At 29.5% G+C, this 17942-nt stretch overlaps 1 protein-coding gene across 1 annotated transcript; it reads left to right on the top strand.

Annotated features, from left to right (window-relative positions):
- Positions 1 to 16083: 16083 nt before the first annotated feature.
- LOC131622623 (beta-glucosidase 24-like) lies at positions 16084 to 17709 on the top strand (the record flags this gene model as incomplete). Its single annotated transcript, XM_058893664.1, has 2 exons — positions 16084 to 16384; positions 16418 to 17709. Coding segments are annotated over 2 exons (1593 nt in total), but the record flags the coding sequence as incomplete, so codon positions are not given.
- Positions 17710 to 17942: the final 233 nt, after the last annotated feature.

Raw genomic sequence — 17942 nt, forward strand, 5'->3', positions numbered from 1 at the left:
TGCAGGATACAGGTACCAACAAATGAACGAAATCTCCAACTTTCCAAGATCTAATTCAGCTACTACGAATGGTACTGACACGGTCAACGCTCGAAGATCTAATTCATTTACCACGAACGGTAATGACACGATCACCTTCAAAGATCTAATTCAGTTACTACGAACGGTACTGACACGGTCAACGCTCAGAGATCTAATTCTATCATCACGAACGGTGTAGACATGATCAATGACCAACTAAGTCTAATTCAGCTACTACGAATGGTACTGACACGACAAAAGATCTAATTCGGTTACTACGAACGGTACTGACACGGTCGACTCTCAGAGATCTAATTCTGTCATCACGAACGGTGTAGACACGATCACTGACTTTCCCAGTCTAATTCAGTTACTACGAACAGTGCTGACACGACAAAAGAATCTAATTCTATGATCACGAACGATGTAGACACGATTATCTCTCCAAAATCTAATTCAGTTACTACGAACGGTACTGACACGATCAAACTCTCAAAGATCTAATTCATTTACTACGAACAGTAATGACACGATCAACACTCAAACAACAACTTCCCAAACACTTCAGTCTCGACATCTGGATGGCATCTTTAAGCCCATCTCCAAACACCTGGATGGCATCTTTAAGCCCATCTCCAGACACCTGGATGGCATCTTCAAGCCCATCTCCGACAAAAGTCCCTACTTCAGCTAGGGCAAATTCCTGGGTATTCTAGTGTTCAATCCTCTTCTACCTTCAAATTCCGACTGGCATACAAACCACTCTACATCTTCAGGTTTAAGAAAATTGAACAGGGGCAGCTGTCATACCCCAAAATTTGCCCATACTATTTTTCCTATTCAAAAGTCAAATCAAGGCACAATATTCAAAGACACCCTCTCCTAATCAACTAGCCTCCAACTAGGGTTTTGTTCTTCCCAAGGATAAATCAACTTCACATGCCTCAAGTTGACTTCAGGGTCTCTAAAATGATTCAAAGTATCCTCATGCCAATTTTCAAGCTCTGATTCAAAAGATTGCTCACTCAATGGCCCGAACGATCAATAATCGACTAGTTAACCTAAAAGTCAAACTATGGTCAAACCACAGTCAAAACTCCCGATTCTTGGGCAACATTAACATTTCTATGTTATATTCATCATTTGATCAAAATTTGATCATGATTCATCAAGAAAAAGGTCCAAAATCATCAAAGGAAGAGGTTACTAAATTAGGGTTTTAAAGGGAAAGTCAACGGAACTTTGACCGATCATAACTCTCACATGGTTCATCAAAAATTGCCCAACCAAAGCCTATTCTCAAGGAAATTTCATTTTCTACAACTTTGATGTTGGGTCTAAAGTCAAGAAATGCACCATTTGGATGATACAAGTCAAAACATTACAGGTTCTTCTAGGAACTCGCAAAAAGGCAGTTTTCTCGCACAAGCCATATCGTTAAGATAAAATCTCCAAATGGAAAAAAGTTTCCAAAGTAGCTTGTAGAGGGCATCCTAAGCTTTCCAAAAAGTCCCGGAACACCTTCATACGATAAAAATTGAAGGACTTACAGTTGGTGCAAGTTGGGCAAAGTTTGAGAAATGCATAAAGCCACAATTGAGAAATTTTGTTTTTTTTAGCAATGGGCCTATACTTCATTGTTGACCACGAAAATGCATCTTCATAAGAGGCCCATGGATCAATTTTCATTTATTCTATGGTTTTATTCTATTAATTTTTGAATTTATTAATTTAAATTCAATTTTAAAAGAAATAAAATCATAACTTAATGGTAAAGAGAACATATGTGTAATTTCCAAATATTTAAGGACCCCACATGTGTGCAAAAGTCGTGTGAAAATATAAAAAGAAGGCTTGAGACAAAATCTTGGAATTTTGGAAAGTTTTCAAAAAATGTTTTGGAAAGAAATCATGACATTTCCACACTTTGATGACAATGATTCTTTCCATTTTGTTTCAACCCTAATTTTGTTCCATATATATAATCACACTCTGCAGCCTCCACACTCACGAAAACCCTAGCCTCTCAAGCCTCTCAAAGTTTTCCAAACCTCACAAAAAAATCAAAAAAAAGAACACAAGCCAAATCGGTATTGCAGCCACTTCCTCGTGTTTGTGATCATTCCATTCTCTTCCCAAGACATTAGAAGGTAAGAATAAACTAAGAACCATGTTTGTTTGGCTTTTGAAATGCAGCATGCATGTTATCCTTTTCATTTACGTTTTAATCTTCATATAGTGCATATTAATATGTTTTGATGCAAACTAATGTTGTGTTCAAGTTTCTGGGACTGTTTAAGGAAGGTTTGAACTGTTGGAAAGGATTTTTCACGTGAGAAAAGAGGGCCACCATTGTTAGGGCACAAGAGGTGTGTGCGATCGGGTTCATGGTTACAAGCGTTTTTAGGCCAAACGGACATCGCCATTGGATTCAGGGGACGATTTTACGTATATCTGGGTCCTGGTTGTTTTCGTTTGCTTTGATTTTTGCAGGTTTTAGGTTTCGAAGGATTATTCGCAACAGAATCCGCAGCTATTTCCATGGTAAAATTCGCAGGAAAAAGGAAGGAGATAATGAATAGTCTCCTTGACACTTTGACCATCACGTGGCGCCATGCCACTCGCTAGTCAGCATGGCTGACTTCTCCCAGCGTGCGCTTCCGTGTATCGTGGGACCTAGTCTGAAACTTTTTGACTTTGCCCATCCATATTTGTTTAACCTTTATTTATTTTGTTTTGTGAATGAATGGTAGCGAATCACACGCAGCACATATGGCAAAGGGATGGTTCAAACGTGATTGAGGACCTGGGTTCGATCCAGGGGTCCCTCAACCTTCTTTTTGTTTTATTTTATTTTCTGTTTTTGTTTACTCTTCTTCAAAATTTCTTTTTTAATTAACTAAAAATAATATAATTAACAATTAACCAACCAATAAAAAATATAAAAAAAAAGAAAAGAAAAGACAACTAAAAATTAACCATTTATATTTTAGACTTTTTGAATTTGAGTTAATTAATTTAATCATTTAGTTATAATTTTTTTTTAGGTTTTTATTAGTTTCAAAATTAATCTAAGATTTAATTTAACTTATTTACCAATTAATTAATAAAATTAGGTTATTTAATTAATATAATTTAATTTAGTAAATAATTTAAATGTTTTAGGATTTAGTTGATCAGACATTTTTAATTAATCACTTCCAATTAAAATTAATTTTTCACTTAATCATCAATTATTTTTATTTTCTCCCGATTTCTTCTCCCATCTTAAAATTCCTTGTATGACGCGTGTTTGTTTAGTTTATCGATTTTATTTTGTTATTAGAATGTATATAGGTCCAAATGTAAATATCTAAAGAAAATCTCTTTACTTTCCCGCACTTTTAATTTCCGTACTTTTATATATATTGTGTTAGATGTATGCTAATTAGGGTGTGTATGGCAAGACTAAAAACAAATCGTAGTTGACTTTAACTCAAGATTAAATATAATTGAATCCAACACACTTGCACGCACTCACCCTTAGGGTACGCCCCTCTCGGTTGCCTTACGATTATATGGTCGTGTCCCTCGAATGTAGAGGTATCTTAGCAAACGATGACCCTTGAAAATATCATCATAGAAAAGATCTTAGTCCCTCGATGACCCTCGATTGTTGCCTACGGTAAAAGATCTTGTCCCTCGGAGTCCCTTCGGAAAATGATGATAGGCCCGCTAGAATGCTAAGGTTCCTCTACTTGTTGCCTTCAACGACCATACGATGACCCTTCGATGACCCGCACGTCCAATATAACAAGGGTTTCCTACTTCTATATAGTATGGATAATCCTGGGAATCGTAAAAAGTATAGAAAAGGACCAAGTAATTAGGGTAGTTCTCTTAACCTGCCTAGCTCAATAAAAAAATATCTTTTCAAAGACGAAGGCTACGCATTTACGCTAAAGTCCTTACGTCCCTTATGCTTCTTTTCAAAACAAACAAACATGAGCTAAGCAAGTTAAGAGCCCGTAGATAACTACGGATGAAAAGGGTGCTTGCACCTTCCCTTTTCATAACTTACCCCCCGGGCCCGTTTTCTTTTAAAAAAAAAAAAAAGGTCTTTTTCTGTACTTTTTACCTTTCCTAACGTTGGACAAAATAAAAGTCGGTGGCGATTCATGCTCACCGCAACATTGTTGCTTTAAAAAAAAAAGTCAGTTCACCGAGATTACACACTTCACTAATAATTTTAATAATAAAATATCAAATATAACGTAAATATTGTGTGTGTCAGGTTTTTATTTTTTATTTTTTTAAAATAGTTGTGACGTGGTAATCACGTCGCAACCTTAAAACTAATATATAAAATTAAATAGGCGGGTACATTCACATGGGGGAAATTTGAAAATTTTCAAAATTTGAGCAGTGACGTGAAGTTCACGTCACTACCTTTTTGCAGGCTTTGGTCTACCAAATAAGATTGACTTGTGCAGACTTTATTGCAAAGAGAATATAATTTATTATCGTTTGGGAAGTTGCGACGTGAATTACACTATGTGACGCTTCTAACATTTTCAATAGTGTGGTTTTATTGCAAGAAGGATACCACATAGCTTATTTTAGTGAAAAATGGTTAGTTCTTCTTTGAATTATTCCACTTAAAATAATGAATTAAATTTCTTAGTAAAGGTTTTACAAACTTGACAACATTACTTATTTCCTAAAGAGTTTCTGATTCATAGTGACCATGAATCTCTCAATTATTTTGAAGGCCAAGAAAAATTGGACAATATGCATTCCAAATTAGTTGAATTCCTAAAGAAATACTACCATCTAATCAAACATAAGAAAGGTAGAAGTAATGTTTTGTGGATGCTTTATTTAGAAGGTATGTCTTACGTTATACTCTTGAAACTAAAATTATTCATCTTGAACACATGAAAGTATTATATGGTTGTGTTAAGAATTTTGGAAATAAATTTAGTGCATGTGAGAATGGTTAGTTTAAAGGGGCATTATATGCATGACATTTTTTTCTCAAAGGAATCATCTATGAATTCTTAGATGTTTAATTAGGAAATTTTAGTTAAAAAAGTACCCAGGGAGGGATTGATGAGAAATATTGATAAACATAAGACTATATAAATGTTAAATGAGAATTTTTATTTTTCAAAAATAAAAATATTGTGTGCATCAAATTTGCTTTAAACATATTACATATTACATGTAGGAAGGAAAAATCTAGAGTTATGCCACATGAATAGTATATTTCAACCTTATTCCATTTATAATATAAGAAAATTAATGATTATGGAAAAGTAAAAAATATTCTTATTTGATTTTTTGCCACCACATTAAAATTGTGGTTTTTTGTCTTTGCACAATAAAGTTTTTTAATTTTATTATTAAAACAATACAACTCTTATATTTTATCAAACTCATCAAATCTCTCTCTATTCTCTATTTTTTTTCTCTTTCATCACTTCCTCACTTCTTTCTTCCACAAAAAAATCTATTATTGATATATATATTTTTATATACGAAAATAGTATTTATGATCGAAATATTTTTTAGTCAAAAATGATATACTACAAAAATTTATTCAAAAAATATATTATTGATCTAAATATTTTTATATATGAAAATTTTACATTGATCCAAATATTTTTGTAAATGATACCTAAATAAAAATAATATTTGTAAACGAAAAAAATCTATTATTTACGAATAATGGTATTTATGATCCAAATAGTTTTTATTCAAAAATGATATACGGGAAAAAATTTAATATTGATCTAAATATGTTTATATACGAAATTTACTATTGATCCAAATATTTTTATAAATGATACCTAAACAAAAATGAAGTCTGTATACGGGAAAAAAATCGATTATTGATCTAAATATTTTCATATACGAAAAATGTTATTTATGATCCAAATATTTTTTATTCAAAAGAGGAATGGGCCAAAAAATCTATTATTGATCTAAATATTTTTATATACGAAAATTTGATATTGATCCAAATATTTTTGAAATTGACACCCAAACAAAAATAATATTTGTATACGAAAAAAAATCTATTATTTGCAAAAATTAGTATTTATGATCCAAATATTTTTATTAAAAAATAATATACGGGAAAATAATCTATTATTGATCTAAATATTTTTAATATATTATTAAATAACTTATAGGTAGAGGCAACAAATCAATGGAGTGAAGGGTTTAAAACCATAAACAACCTCAAATTAGGAGTGGAAGTAGTTCCATGTCAAACCTTATTATAAAAAAATTCAACCATAAGTAAGCAATCTTTCCAAGATCAAGCATTATTTTTAAGAAGAGAACTAAGAAAAAACCAAGAGTTACTTTTTTCCCTATGTTATTGTCCATGTGTGCTTGAGGATGACAAGAAGTAGAGAAAAAAAATTTAGTTCTAAGATTACATTATAAGGTCTGCCCAAAGTAAATTAAGAATTTTGGATCTCTATGCAAAATAACTAGATAAATCATCCGAGCTTGCACAAGTCTATATAAATATTTTTTAATATTAAATATTAATAAAATATGAAATAGATGACAAATTTGATTAGTTAAGTAAAATTATTATAAAATTAACTAACACATTTAAAATAAAATACATGGTAGATGATGTGCTTTTCTTCAAATATCTAGACAATTTAAATATTATTATTATGATTATTGTTGTTTGATTTTGAATATATATCAAATTGTTAATATTAATTTATACAAACTTGAAGTCAAATGATTTTATATTTCAATATATATTTCGTATTTTTTAAAAATATTTATCAAAGAGAAATATTTGTCTCATAATTTTTTGTTATATCAAAGACAAATTTATTCAATATTTTTTTTATATTTATCATTGACAAATATTTGTTAAATAATTTTTATGTATCAATGACAAATATATAATATGTTTCTCGTTTTTTTATGTATCATTGAAAAATATTTTCAAACATTTATTTTTAATAATTATTAGTTGTAAATATTTGTCCCATTTTTTTATAATAACCCTTGGAAAAATTAATCATAAATAATTGTCCCACTTTTTTTAAAAATTATTAACAATTATTAGTTATAAATATTTGGCCCAATTTTTTCATAATAACCCTTGGAAAAATTGGTCATAAATAATTGCCATATTTTTTAAAATTAGTCATAAATATGATCAACTTAATTAATTAATAAGTGTAAAGTATCTATTTAACTTTAAGAGAAGTATAATATCATAAATAGATTTTACTATTTAAGAATAATGTAAAAAAAATTCTGCCATAAATTATGTAACATTTTTTTCTCGAAGTTATATAATACTTAAACTAATATATTAAAAATAAAATTCTAAATAAAAATTCTAAAATTAATTAGCTTACACTGAATAATGATACAAAAATTTGTTTTATGGTTGAATTGTACATTTCAACGGCTTCTAAAATGAATTGTTATTAGAAAAATAATTTGAATAAAAAATTATTATTAATGTAGTTTTTTTTATTTTGAGAATATTTTAAAAACTTTAATTTTAAATAATTGTTTTTTGTCTAGAAATACTTTAATTAATTCTTTAATCACAAAATTTTATCTTTATGTATTTATATTCATAAAAGTCAAATTAAAATATTAAAATATTTATTTTAAAATGTTAAACAAAAAACTCGGAGTTTTATTGAATGATAAATAACAATAAAAAAGATCCATAGTATACAACCTTTTGTGACTTACTTACGAAAAAAGTTATATGAAAATAAAAAATAGTATATCAAAAAGATAAGGAGGACTTGACAAATGACATTTATTATTTTTTGAAAATGAAATATATATATATATATATATATATATATATATAATTTAAAAAAATATATGATATGATAAAATAAAATAAAATTAATATTGTGGTAGTACTTTAGATATGATAGTAAAATGACTAAATTATTATTTTGAATATAATGAAGTTCTAATGTCCAAACAATTACAAAATTATCCTTCAAAATGGGCATGTGTCTTAAAATTTATATATATATATATATATATATATATATATATATATATATATATATATATATATATATATATATATATATATATATATATATATATATATATATATATATATATATATATATATATATATATATATAGAAGAGTTGTTTTGGGATTTTGATAGTAGTTTCTTTCCTCAAGTGTATATAGTGATGGTTTTAGAGACACCATGTAGCCTTACCACTTATTTGAACAACAAGTTAGAATAGTGGCAAACATCATTCACCTTTTTGCATGGAATAAAATTTTGAAAACAAATTTACCACTACAAAGATGGTACCTTGTCCAAGCTTAGTTGTTGGAAGACCTAACACAAAATCTCTAGAAATATTCATTAATGGAGATAACTAGTAACAAACCCGTGCATACGCACGGGTTCTGTTCGGTTACGCAAATTTAGATATATCATTTATTTTAAATAAAAATGTTTAAAAAAAATTAGATAAATAATTGATTATTTCGTATATAAAAATATTTAGATCAATAATAGATTTTTTCCCGTATACCAATTTTAGATTAAAAATATTTAATCATAAATATCATTTCTCGTATATAAAAATATTTAAATCAATAATAAATTTGTTTCCGTATACAAACTTCATATTTGTTTAGGTATCATTTACAAAAATATTTGGATCAATAGTAAATATTGTATATAAAAATATTTAGATTAATAATAGACTTTTTCCCGTATATCATTTTTGAATAAAAAATATTTGGGTCATTCGTAAATAATATATATTTTTCGTATACAAATATTATTTTTGTTTAGGTATCATTTACAAAAATATTTGGATCAATATTAAATTTTCGTATATTAAAATATTTAGATCAATAATAGATTTTTTCTCGTATACCATTTTTGGATAAAAAATATTTGATCATAAATATCATTTCTCGTATATAAAAATATTTAGATCAATAATAGATTTTTTCCCGTATACAGACTTAATTTTTGTTTAGTTATCATTTACAAAAATATTTAGTTCAATAGTAAATTTTGTATATAAAAATATTTACATCAATAGTAGATTTTTTCCCGTATACCATTTTTGAATAAAAATATTTAGATCATAAATAACTTTTTTCGTAAATAATAATACAAATATTATTTTTATTTAGGTATCATTTACAAAAATATTTGGATCGATATTAAATTTTCGTATAAAAAAATATTTAGATCAATAATAGGGTTTTTCCCGTATACCATTTTTGGATAAAAAATATTTGATCATAAAGACCATTTCTCGTACATAAAAATATTTAAACCAATAATAGGTTTTTTTTCCAGTATACAGACCTCATTTTTTTTAGGTATCATTTACAAAAATATTTGGATCAATAGTAAATTTCGTATGTAAAAATATTTAGATCAATGGTAGATTATTTTCCCGTATACTATTTTTGAATAAAAATATTTGGATCATAAATACTATTTTTTGCAAATAATAGATTTTTTTCCGTATACAAATATTATTTTTGTTTGGGTGTCAATTTCAAAAATATTTGGATCAATATCAAATTTTCGTATATAAAAATATTTAGATCAATAATAGATTTTTTGGCCTATTCCTCTTTTGAATAAATAATATTTGGATCATAAATAATATTTTTCGTATATGAAAATATTTAGATCAATAATCGATTTTTTTCCCGTATACAGACTTCATTTTTGTTTAGGTATCATTTATAAAAATATTTGGATCAATAGTAAATTTCGTATATAAACATATTTAGATCAATAGTAAATTTTTTCCCGTATATCATTTTTGAATAAAAACTATTTGGATCATAAATACCATTTTTCGTAAATAATAGATTTTTTCGTATACAAATATTATTTTTATTTAGGTATCATTTACAAAAATATTTGGATCAATGTAAAATTTTCATATATAAAAATATATATATCAATATATATATCAATAATAGATTTTTTTGTGGAAGAAAGAAGTGAGAAATTGATGAAAGAGAAAAAAAAAAAGAGAATAGAGAGAGATTTGATGAGTTTGATAAAATATAAGAGTTGTATTGTTTTAATAATAAAATTAAAAAACTTTATTGTGCAAAGACAAAAAACCACAATTTTAATGTGGTGGCAAAAAATCAAATAAGGATATTTTTTAATTTTTCCATAATCATTAATTTTCTTATATTATAGATGGAATAATGGTGAAATATACGATTCATGTGGCATAACTCTAGATTTTTCCTTTCTACATGTAATATGTAATATGTTTAAAGCAAATTTGATGCACACAATATTTTTATTTTTGAAAAATAAAAATTCTCATTTAACATTTATATAGTCTTATGTTTACCAATATTTCTCATCAATCCCTCCCTGGGTACTTTTTTAACTAAAAATTTCCTAATTAAACATCTAAGAATGCATAGATGATTCCTTTGGGAAAAAAATGTCATGCATATAATGCCCTTTAAACTAACCATTCTCACATGCACTAAATTTATTTCCAAAATTCTTAACACAACCATATAATACTTTCATGTGTTCAAGATGAATAATTTTAGTTTCAAGAGTATAACGTAAGACATACCTTCTAAATAAAGCATCCACAAAACATTACTTCTACCTTTCTTATGTTTGATGAGATGGTAGTATTTCTTTAGGAATTCAACTAATTTGGAATGCATATTGTCCAATTTTTCTTGGCCTTCAAAATAATTGAGAGATTCATGGTCACTATGAATCAGAAACTCTTTAGGAAACAAGTAATGTTGTCAAGTTTGTAAAACCTTTACTAAGAAATTCAATTCATTATTGTAAGTGGAATAATTCAAAGAAGAACTAACCATTTTTCACTAAAATAAGCTATGTGGTATCCTTCTTGCAATAAAACCACACTATTGAAAATGTTAGAAGCGTCACATAGTGTAATTCACGTCGCAGCTTCCCAAACGATAATAAATTATATTCTCTTTGCAATAAAGTCTGCACAAGTCAGTCTTATTTGGTAGACCAAAGCCTGCAAAAAGGTAGCGACGTGAACTTCACGTCACTGCTCAAATTTTGAAAATTTTCAAATTGCCCCCATGTGAATGTACCAGCCTATTTAATTTTATATATTAGTTTTAAGGTTGCGACGTGATTACCACGTCACAATTTAATAGTAAACTCTTATATTTTAAAATAGACTTTAAATTAAATATTTATAAAATTCGGGATGTCAATGTAAATGAACCTAAGATTTTTATAAAACCCAATTTTTGAAATTGTTTTTAATTTTTGAGAAATGTTGACAAATTTTGGGGTACAACAACAGTCCACTTGTTATGACTTCTATGATACTGTGCAGTGTAAGCATTTTGTGGTGATTACAAACAAACATGTGAAAAGTGGGTTTCACATTGGAAACACTCAGGAAAGTCTCTAGTCTATCTAACTCTGTTGTCTTACATTGGGTAAGTATAGCTTATGGTTCAAGTCTAGATACTCTTGCAGAGTTTATCAATCCCATGGAGGAAACTGAGTATTTTGGTATCATACAAAATTTTTATATTGTTCCTTTGATGCATGTTTGTATTTTATTAAGAAAATTTGCTTAACGTAAGGATTATAAAAAGCATGTGTTATTTGGGATAATTTGATTTCATGTTTGATATTAGAGAAAACAATACTACAAAACACGGGGACATATTTCATTGGTATAGAATAAGCATCAATAGTTTATAGTGACTATGACAGAGTGTGAGTACAGTTCGAAACAACCTATTACATGAAGTTAATTATGATATTTAAATTTGATGGGTTGAAGTTACCATGTTGGTCTTTAGGTTGCATTGGATAATGGAGAATTATTGTTAGCTTTAAGTTTTTATTTGGTTGGGTTAAAGTTTTTGATAAATAATTAGTTAATTTGAATACGCGGGTCTGTGATTTTTTCTCTCTTCCTATTCAGGTTACAATAATAGCATTGGTTTTCAAAAACTAAAAAAGAGCATTAGTAATGGGTGCTTTTAATTCACAGAATATTCTCTCATATGCTTGTGAACACTTTGTTATCATATTAGAGATGCTTTTAAATACTCGAATGAACCTATGCACATTTTGATTGAGTCTGAACTGATTATTAATGTGGTTGATTTAAGGTTGAGACAAACACCTGAAATCATAGAGAAACCACTCAAATCTATGGATGAGTCACATCACATCTATTAGTGGTTGTAACTTAGAGAAATTGCATTGTTGAGTTCAAGTTATAGAGAAAAAGTCCTAAATTAAGTGGTAGTTTCTCTCCATTCACCTAATGAAATGATGAAAAGAGTCAATTGATCAATAGTACTCTCTACATTATAAATTTTTTGCAGCTGCAATGAGAAGAAGACCTTGCTGATATCATGCCAATTTGGAGAATAAAGTCATGATTAGGAAAAAGCAAAGAGTTGATAGTTGATATTGCATATCTATTGTCACATTCAACTGAATTGGTAGACCAGAAAAATTAATACAATTTTTACTATTTTTATTATGTTTTGATATGTTGGTGGTGTGTATCTTTCTTTAATATGTATAAATATGTGTATCACACAGTTTTGCTTTGAAGATTAATTTTTATAATTAATAAATTTATCACATTTTAGATTTTTAGCATATTTTATGTCATTTTAGAGCTTGGAGATTTGTGGACCACGTATTGGCGAACCCACCACCTCCTCTATAGTACCTAGGGACCAAGAGAGGAAGAGCCAATTATTTTTTATTTTATAGGCATTATTTCTTTGTGTGTATGTTGGCATCACCCGGTTTTGATTACTTTAGTCATACACCTGTGGCATTTATAATAGCACCTATGAGTATTTTTTATGAGACTTTAATTCCTTTGGTCATCCCCACACTCATTGTTTCCTTCCATTATCACAAAGGAATGAAACCATTTTGAGAAAATAATTTTTTTCTTTAATAAACTAGTTATAATACATAATGATCATTTTTATTTACAAAAAAAACTTGAATTTAACTTAACCTATTGGCCACGCCACCGCTAGAAAGCCACAAGATTTGTGGTATTTGTTCTCGACTTGACCTTGATTAGCCACTTTTGCTAGTTTGGTCAGAACAATGTGCTTTAGTAGAAGGGGGTCAAATAGACATGTCCCTCAGTTGTTCGATCATGGAGGCTATGTTGATTTCCATAACTTTACCTTTTTTTTTATTTTTAGTCTCATTGTAGATGCTCCTGCACTGGACTACCATGAATTGGGTGAAATTGGTTTTGATATCTCTCCCTTCTCCTAAGGTGACCGTTAGTTCGATGTACCCCCAAAGACGAGTCACTATGTCTTTAAACGATTGTAGATGAGACCCTTCATAATGTCACACCTTCTCTTTCTTCAGCCCCATCTTCTCGAAGAGATATGGATACTTGATGTCACAGTAGTTTCCGCTACCAGTTAGAAACCTAGAAACCTTAAAGTTGGAAATAATAGTTGTTATCACCAAGGGAAAAATTATGTTTGGCATTCATGACTTTTAGCTATCACAAAATCCAAGAATCGACCTTTTTAGACTTCTGGTAGAACTGCTTCATTGCTAATTGTTGATGGTCATCAGCTCGAAAATATTTTTCTTTATTGTACTTTTGAAAGGGTTGCTACCTCTAGGAGTGCCTCTATTTATGGAAGCGATATGTTAGCGCTTCCCCATTTGCCATTCATTTTCTCCACTATTCACCTCGTTGCCTTTGTCCCCGACCATGGCTTCAACAATCTTCTTAGGGGATTGCTTTTTTATTAGCCCTTTGATTTCCTTATTTAGCTAGATACAATCGTTGGTGTTGTGGTTACGACTCTTGTAAAAATATAAGTATTTGGACTCATCATTCCGTGTAAACTTCAAGAACAGATATGGGTTCCTTATCTCAGCCACTTTGTACTCCGTATTAGCGCATTCCTTCAAGTTACTCTCTCATGAAGTGTTCAAAGAAGAGTATGTGTCAAACATTGAACGCGGTCTACGTTCATTTTCATGTTTGGATGGCTCAAAGTCTTTGTCTAATGGTCGACTAGGTCCAACATTTCTCGGTACCCGGCTACCTTCATCAGCCAAAATTTTCTTCATATTTTATGTACGGTTTGACCCTACTCAACAAATAATTTGGAATATGGGCATCCCTAAACCCTAACATCTCCATGGGAATACCAAATTTGGTATGAGGCCCTTCTACAAAATCCAGCATTTGAGGCTTTCATCTGAGCTTCGAATAGTTGCTACAACCTTGGCAAAATGGTCAATATACTTGTACAAGGTTTCCTATTTACCTTGCTTGATCCCACTGACTATGGCCATGGTAGTTGGTTGTCTCTTCTTGTTGGTGAAATGGGTGGTGAAAGCCTTTCACTGGTCAGACCAAGAAATTATGATTTCTTATGGGAGGGACTTGAACCATGCTCGGGTTGTATTGATTAAGTTTAACGTAAAGAGCTTTCATTTAACATCTTTGTCATCATGGTAGTAGTCTAGACGGTTATTCACATGCTCGACGTGCTCATCTGGATCTCTAGTTATGTTATAAATCGGGAGCTTTAGAGGCTTCTCTAATGAATTAGGGATTCTACTTTCTAATATATGAGTGGACATAGGGTTTATTTTTCGCAAAAAGTTAGGAACATCTTCTCCATAATTTTATGTCCTCTCATGATGGCGAATTTCGAGAGGAGTCTGTCTACCTCTCATTCCTTTGGGATCACGGGAAGGAGTGCAATATCTCTGTCATCGAGAGCTTGGAGATTTTCGGACCACTTATGGATCCGTCCTTGGTACAAGAATGAGTGATAGTTTTTATATTGAAAATGAATGTAAAGGACAAAAAACTAAAATCAAGAATATAAAAGACACACAAGATTTATACTAGTTCCCCTTATCAACCAAGGGTACATCTAGACCTAGTCCCTCTACTCCTTAGAGAATTTCCCACTATTTTTAGATCTTTATAAGCGTATTCAATGGGAACTCCTTACATTCTTCTAATACACAAACAAACACTAAATCCTACGGTGGACTTTAAATCACTCCAATTCAAAGAATATTTTTCGCAACCACCAAACAGTATGTTGATCTTCACCAAACACTATGGCAAAACAAGAATACACACGATTTGTAGACAATTTGAATAGTATTTGTCTTGGTTTGAATTCCAAGTAGAATGAATTAATATTCACTTACATGTGGCATAAGAACATCATATAATATTTAATATTAATTTTTATCTAATAATAAATTATTTTTTAATTTAATTTTTTAAATATTACTCATATTTTCTATATGTTTCTTATGTATGTATACACATCTATAAACAATAATTCAATTTATTTGTCAAGAAATTATTTATTTATTTAAAAAATAGCTATTGATATTAAAATTTGCAAAATTAAACAAATATGTTTGGGGGACTAGACCTAAATCCTATGAAAGTAGGAAAATGATATCTACAAATAAATAATCAAAACATATGATAATTTTAAACATAATTTGGAATTTTTGTTACAGGGGCCGAAATATGATAAAATTTTTTTTTTTGTAATTTTTTTCTATGCAAAGATGAATCACTATTTATGTGTAACATTTCAAATTCAAAACAAGAGTTATAATTGATAAAATTATACTTTAACCGTGCTTGTTTAATGTTGCAAAATTATTTTTTGTATGGGTTCTAAAATGTGGTGATGTGTTAATGCACGTGGTGCAACATTATTATTAATAAAAATAGCACATGAAAATGGGTACTTACAAGAAATTTATTACAATGAAAATTTCATGACGATCATGAAACTAGGGACAGCTTTATCTAGGTGGAAAGTCTATAAATAACTCTAAAAAGAATACAATTATATATTTTATCTGTAACATTTTTAACTGCTATTGAAAAATAGTAATTATCATCTTACAAGTTGTCATACACGTAGAAAGATAGTATAAATATGTTTTCTTCTTCCTTCTGAATAATTGTGATTTATTATCAACCTCAATAATTATCTTTTAATGCAAAAATATATATAATGTCATCTTCAAGAAATTCTAAAAATGTTCTTGCAATCTTGTTGTTTGTTTGGATTTCTAACATTTTCACCCATGCACAAGTTCTATTTCCCTTGGAGAACAAATTTGAACTTAGTTACTCACTTTCTTCCCAGAATGGAGAACAGACTACAACTAATACATATCACGCTATATTGAAATTCGTAAATTCATCGAGTTTTCCAAGTCGAGGATCATTTCCAACTGGCTTTTTGTTTGGTGCTGGATCTTCTGCCCTTCAGATTGAAGGAGCTTCTAATGAAGGAGGAAGAGGACTTGGTATATGGGATGATATAATTGAACATAAAAAAGGTGTGTATTTAGATGTCGATAAGTTTTCCAAAAAGATTGAACATTATAAGCGCTATAAGGAGGACGTACAACTTTTAAAGAAGCTTGGAGTAAATTCTTATAGAATGTCCATATCTTGGAATAGAATAATGCCAAATGGAACCTTGAAAGGAGGTATAAACCAGGAAGGTATCAACTTCTACAATAATTTGATCAATGAGTTGCTAAAAAATGGTATTGAACCTTTTGTGACTATCATGCACTTTGACTATCCGCTAGCTCTTCAACAAAAACTTGGTGGCTTCTTAAATCGCTCCATTGTGAAACATTTCAAGGATTTTAGTGAACTCTTATTCAAAACATATGGAGATCGGGTGAAATATTGGACTACAATCAATGAGGGAGAGGTCACAGCTATATTTCAATACATGCACAATATTGATAATATATCTGTTGAGGCATGTCCAACTACGGGTAAAATATGTACAGAAGCATATATTATACTTCATAATTTCCTAATTGCCCATGCTACAACATCAAATTTATACAAAAAAAAATTTCAAGCACTTCAAGGGGGAGAAATTGGAATTGCTATTTCATCAGGAAGTTATTATCCCTACAGCTCTAAACCAGAGGATGTGGCTGCTGCTAAAAGACTAATGGATTTCTATCGAGGATGGGTTTTAAAGCCAATTTTCCATGGAAATTATCCAAAAATAATGAGAAAGCTAGTGGGGAATAGGCTACCCAAGTTTACAAAAAAAGATAAAAAAATGCTAAAAGGAAGCACAAACTTTATTGGGCTCAATTATTATACTTCTAACTTTGCTAGACATGAATCAAATAAAACCAAGGTTTTTGGTGACAATTTTGATGCCTTAGCTATGTCAGAAGTTCATAACGTGGAAGGAAAAACTCTTGGCTACATGGATCAATACGGTTTGAACTTTGTCTATCCCGAAGGATTATATGACTTCTTACTCTATATTAAGAAAAAATACCAAAACCCCAAAATCTACATCACTGAAAATGGTATTGCTTCTTTCAAAACCCCAAATCCATTGAAGGATGAACATCGAGTTGCTTACATTGCTGCACATATTAACGCGACCAAAGCAGCCATTGATGCTGGTGTAAATGTTCGTGGTTACTTTTCCTGGGCAGCTTTTGATACATTTGAATTTCAAGCGGGCTATTCTAGAAATTGGGGGCTTTATCATGTCGATTTTAATGATAGCCTGAAACGTATACCAACTGACTCAGCTAATTGGTATAGGAAATATTTGACAAATAATTTGATTGGACTAAACTAAAAAATAAATTATATCAATACAAATGGATAAAAGGGAAAACAATATCCCTTGAAAAATTATTATTTACAATATGGTGATTATTTAATTTTTTTATAAATTAATTTAAAGATTCACATTTGTAATTTATATTAGTGTATATACTGATACAATATGATTAATATTTAACTTGACTTTGATTCAGTATCTTTTTTTTTATGAATAGAGAACACATTACGTAAAACGTAAATTAGGAA

The sequence above is a fragment of the Vicia villosa genome, unplaced genomic scaffold, assembly GCF_029867415.1.
Source record: "Vicia villosa cultivar HV-30 ecotype Madison, WI unplaced genomic scaffold, Vvil1.0 ctg.000034F_1_1_2_unsc, whole genome shotgun sequence".
In the NCBI taxonomy this organism is placed as follows: domain Eukaryota; kingdom Viridiplantae; phylum Streptophyta; class Magnoliopsida; order Fabales; family Fabaceae; genus Vicia; species Vicia villosa.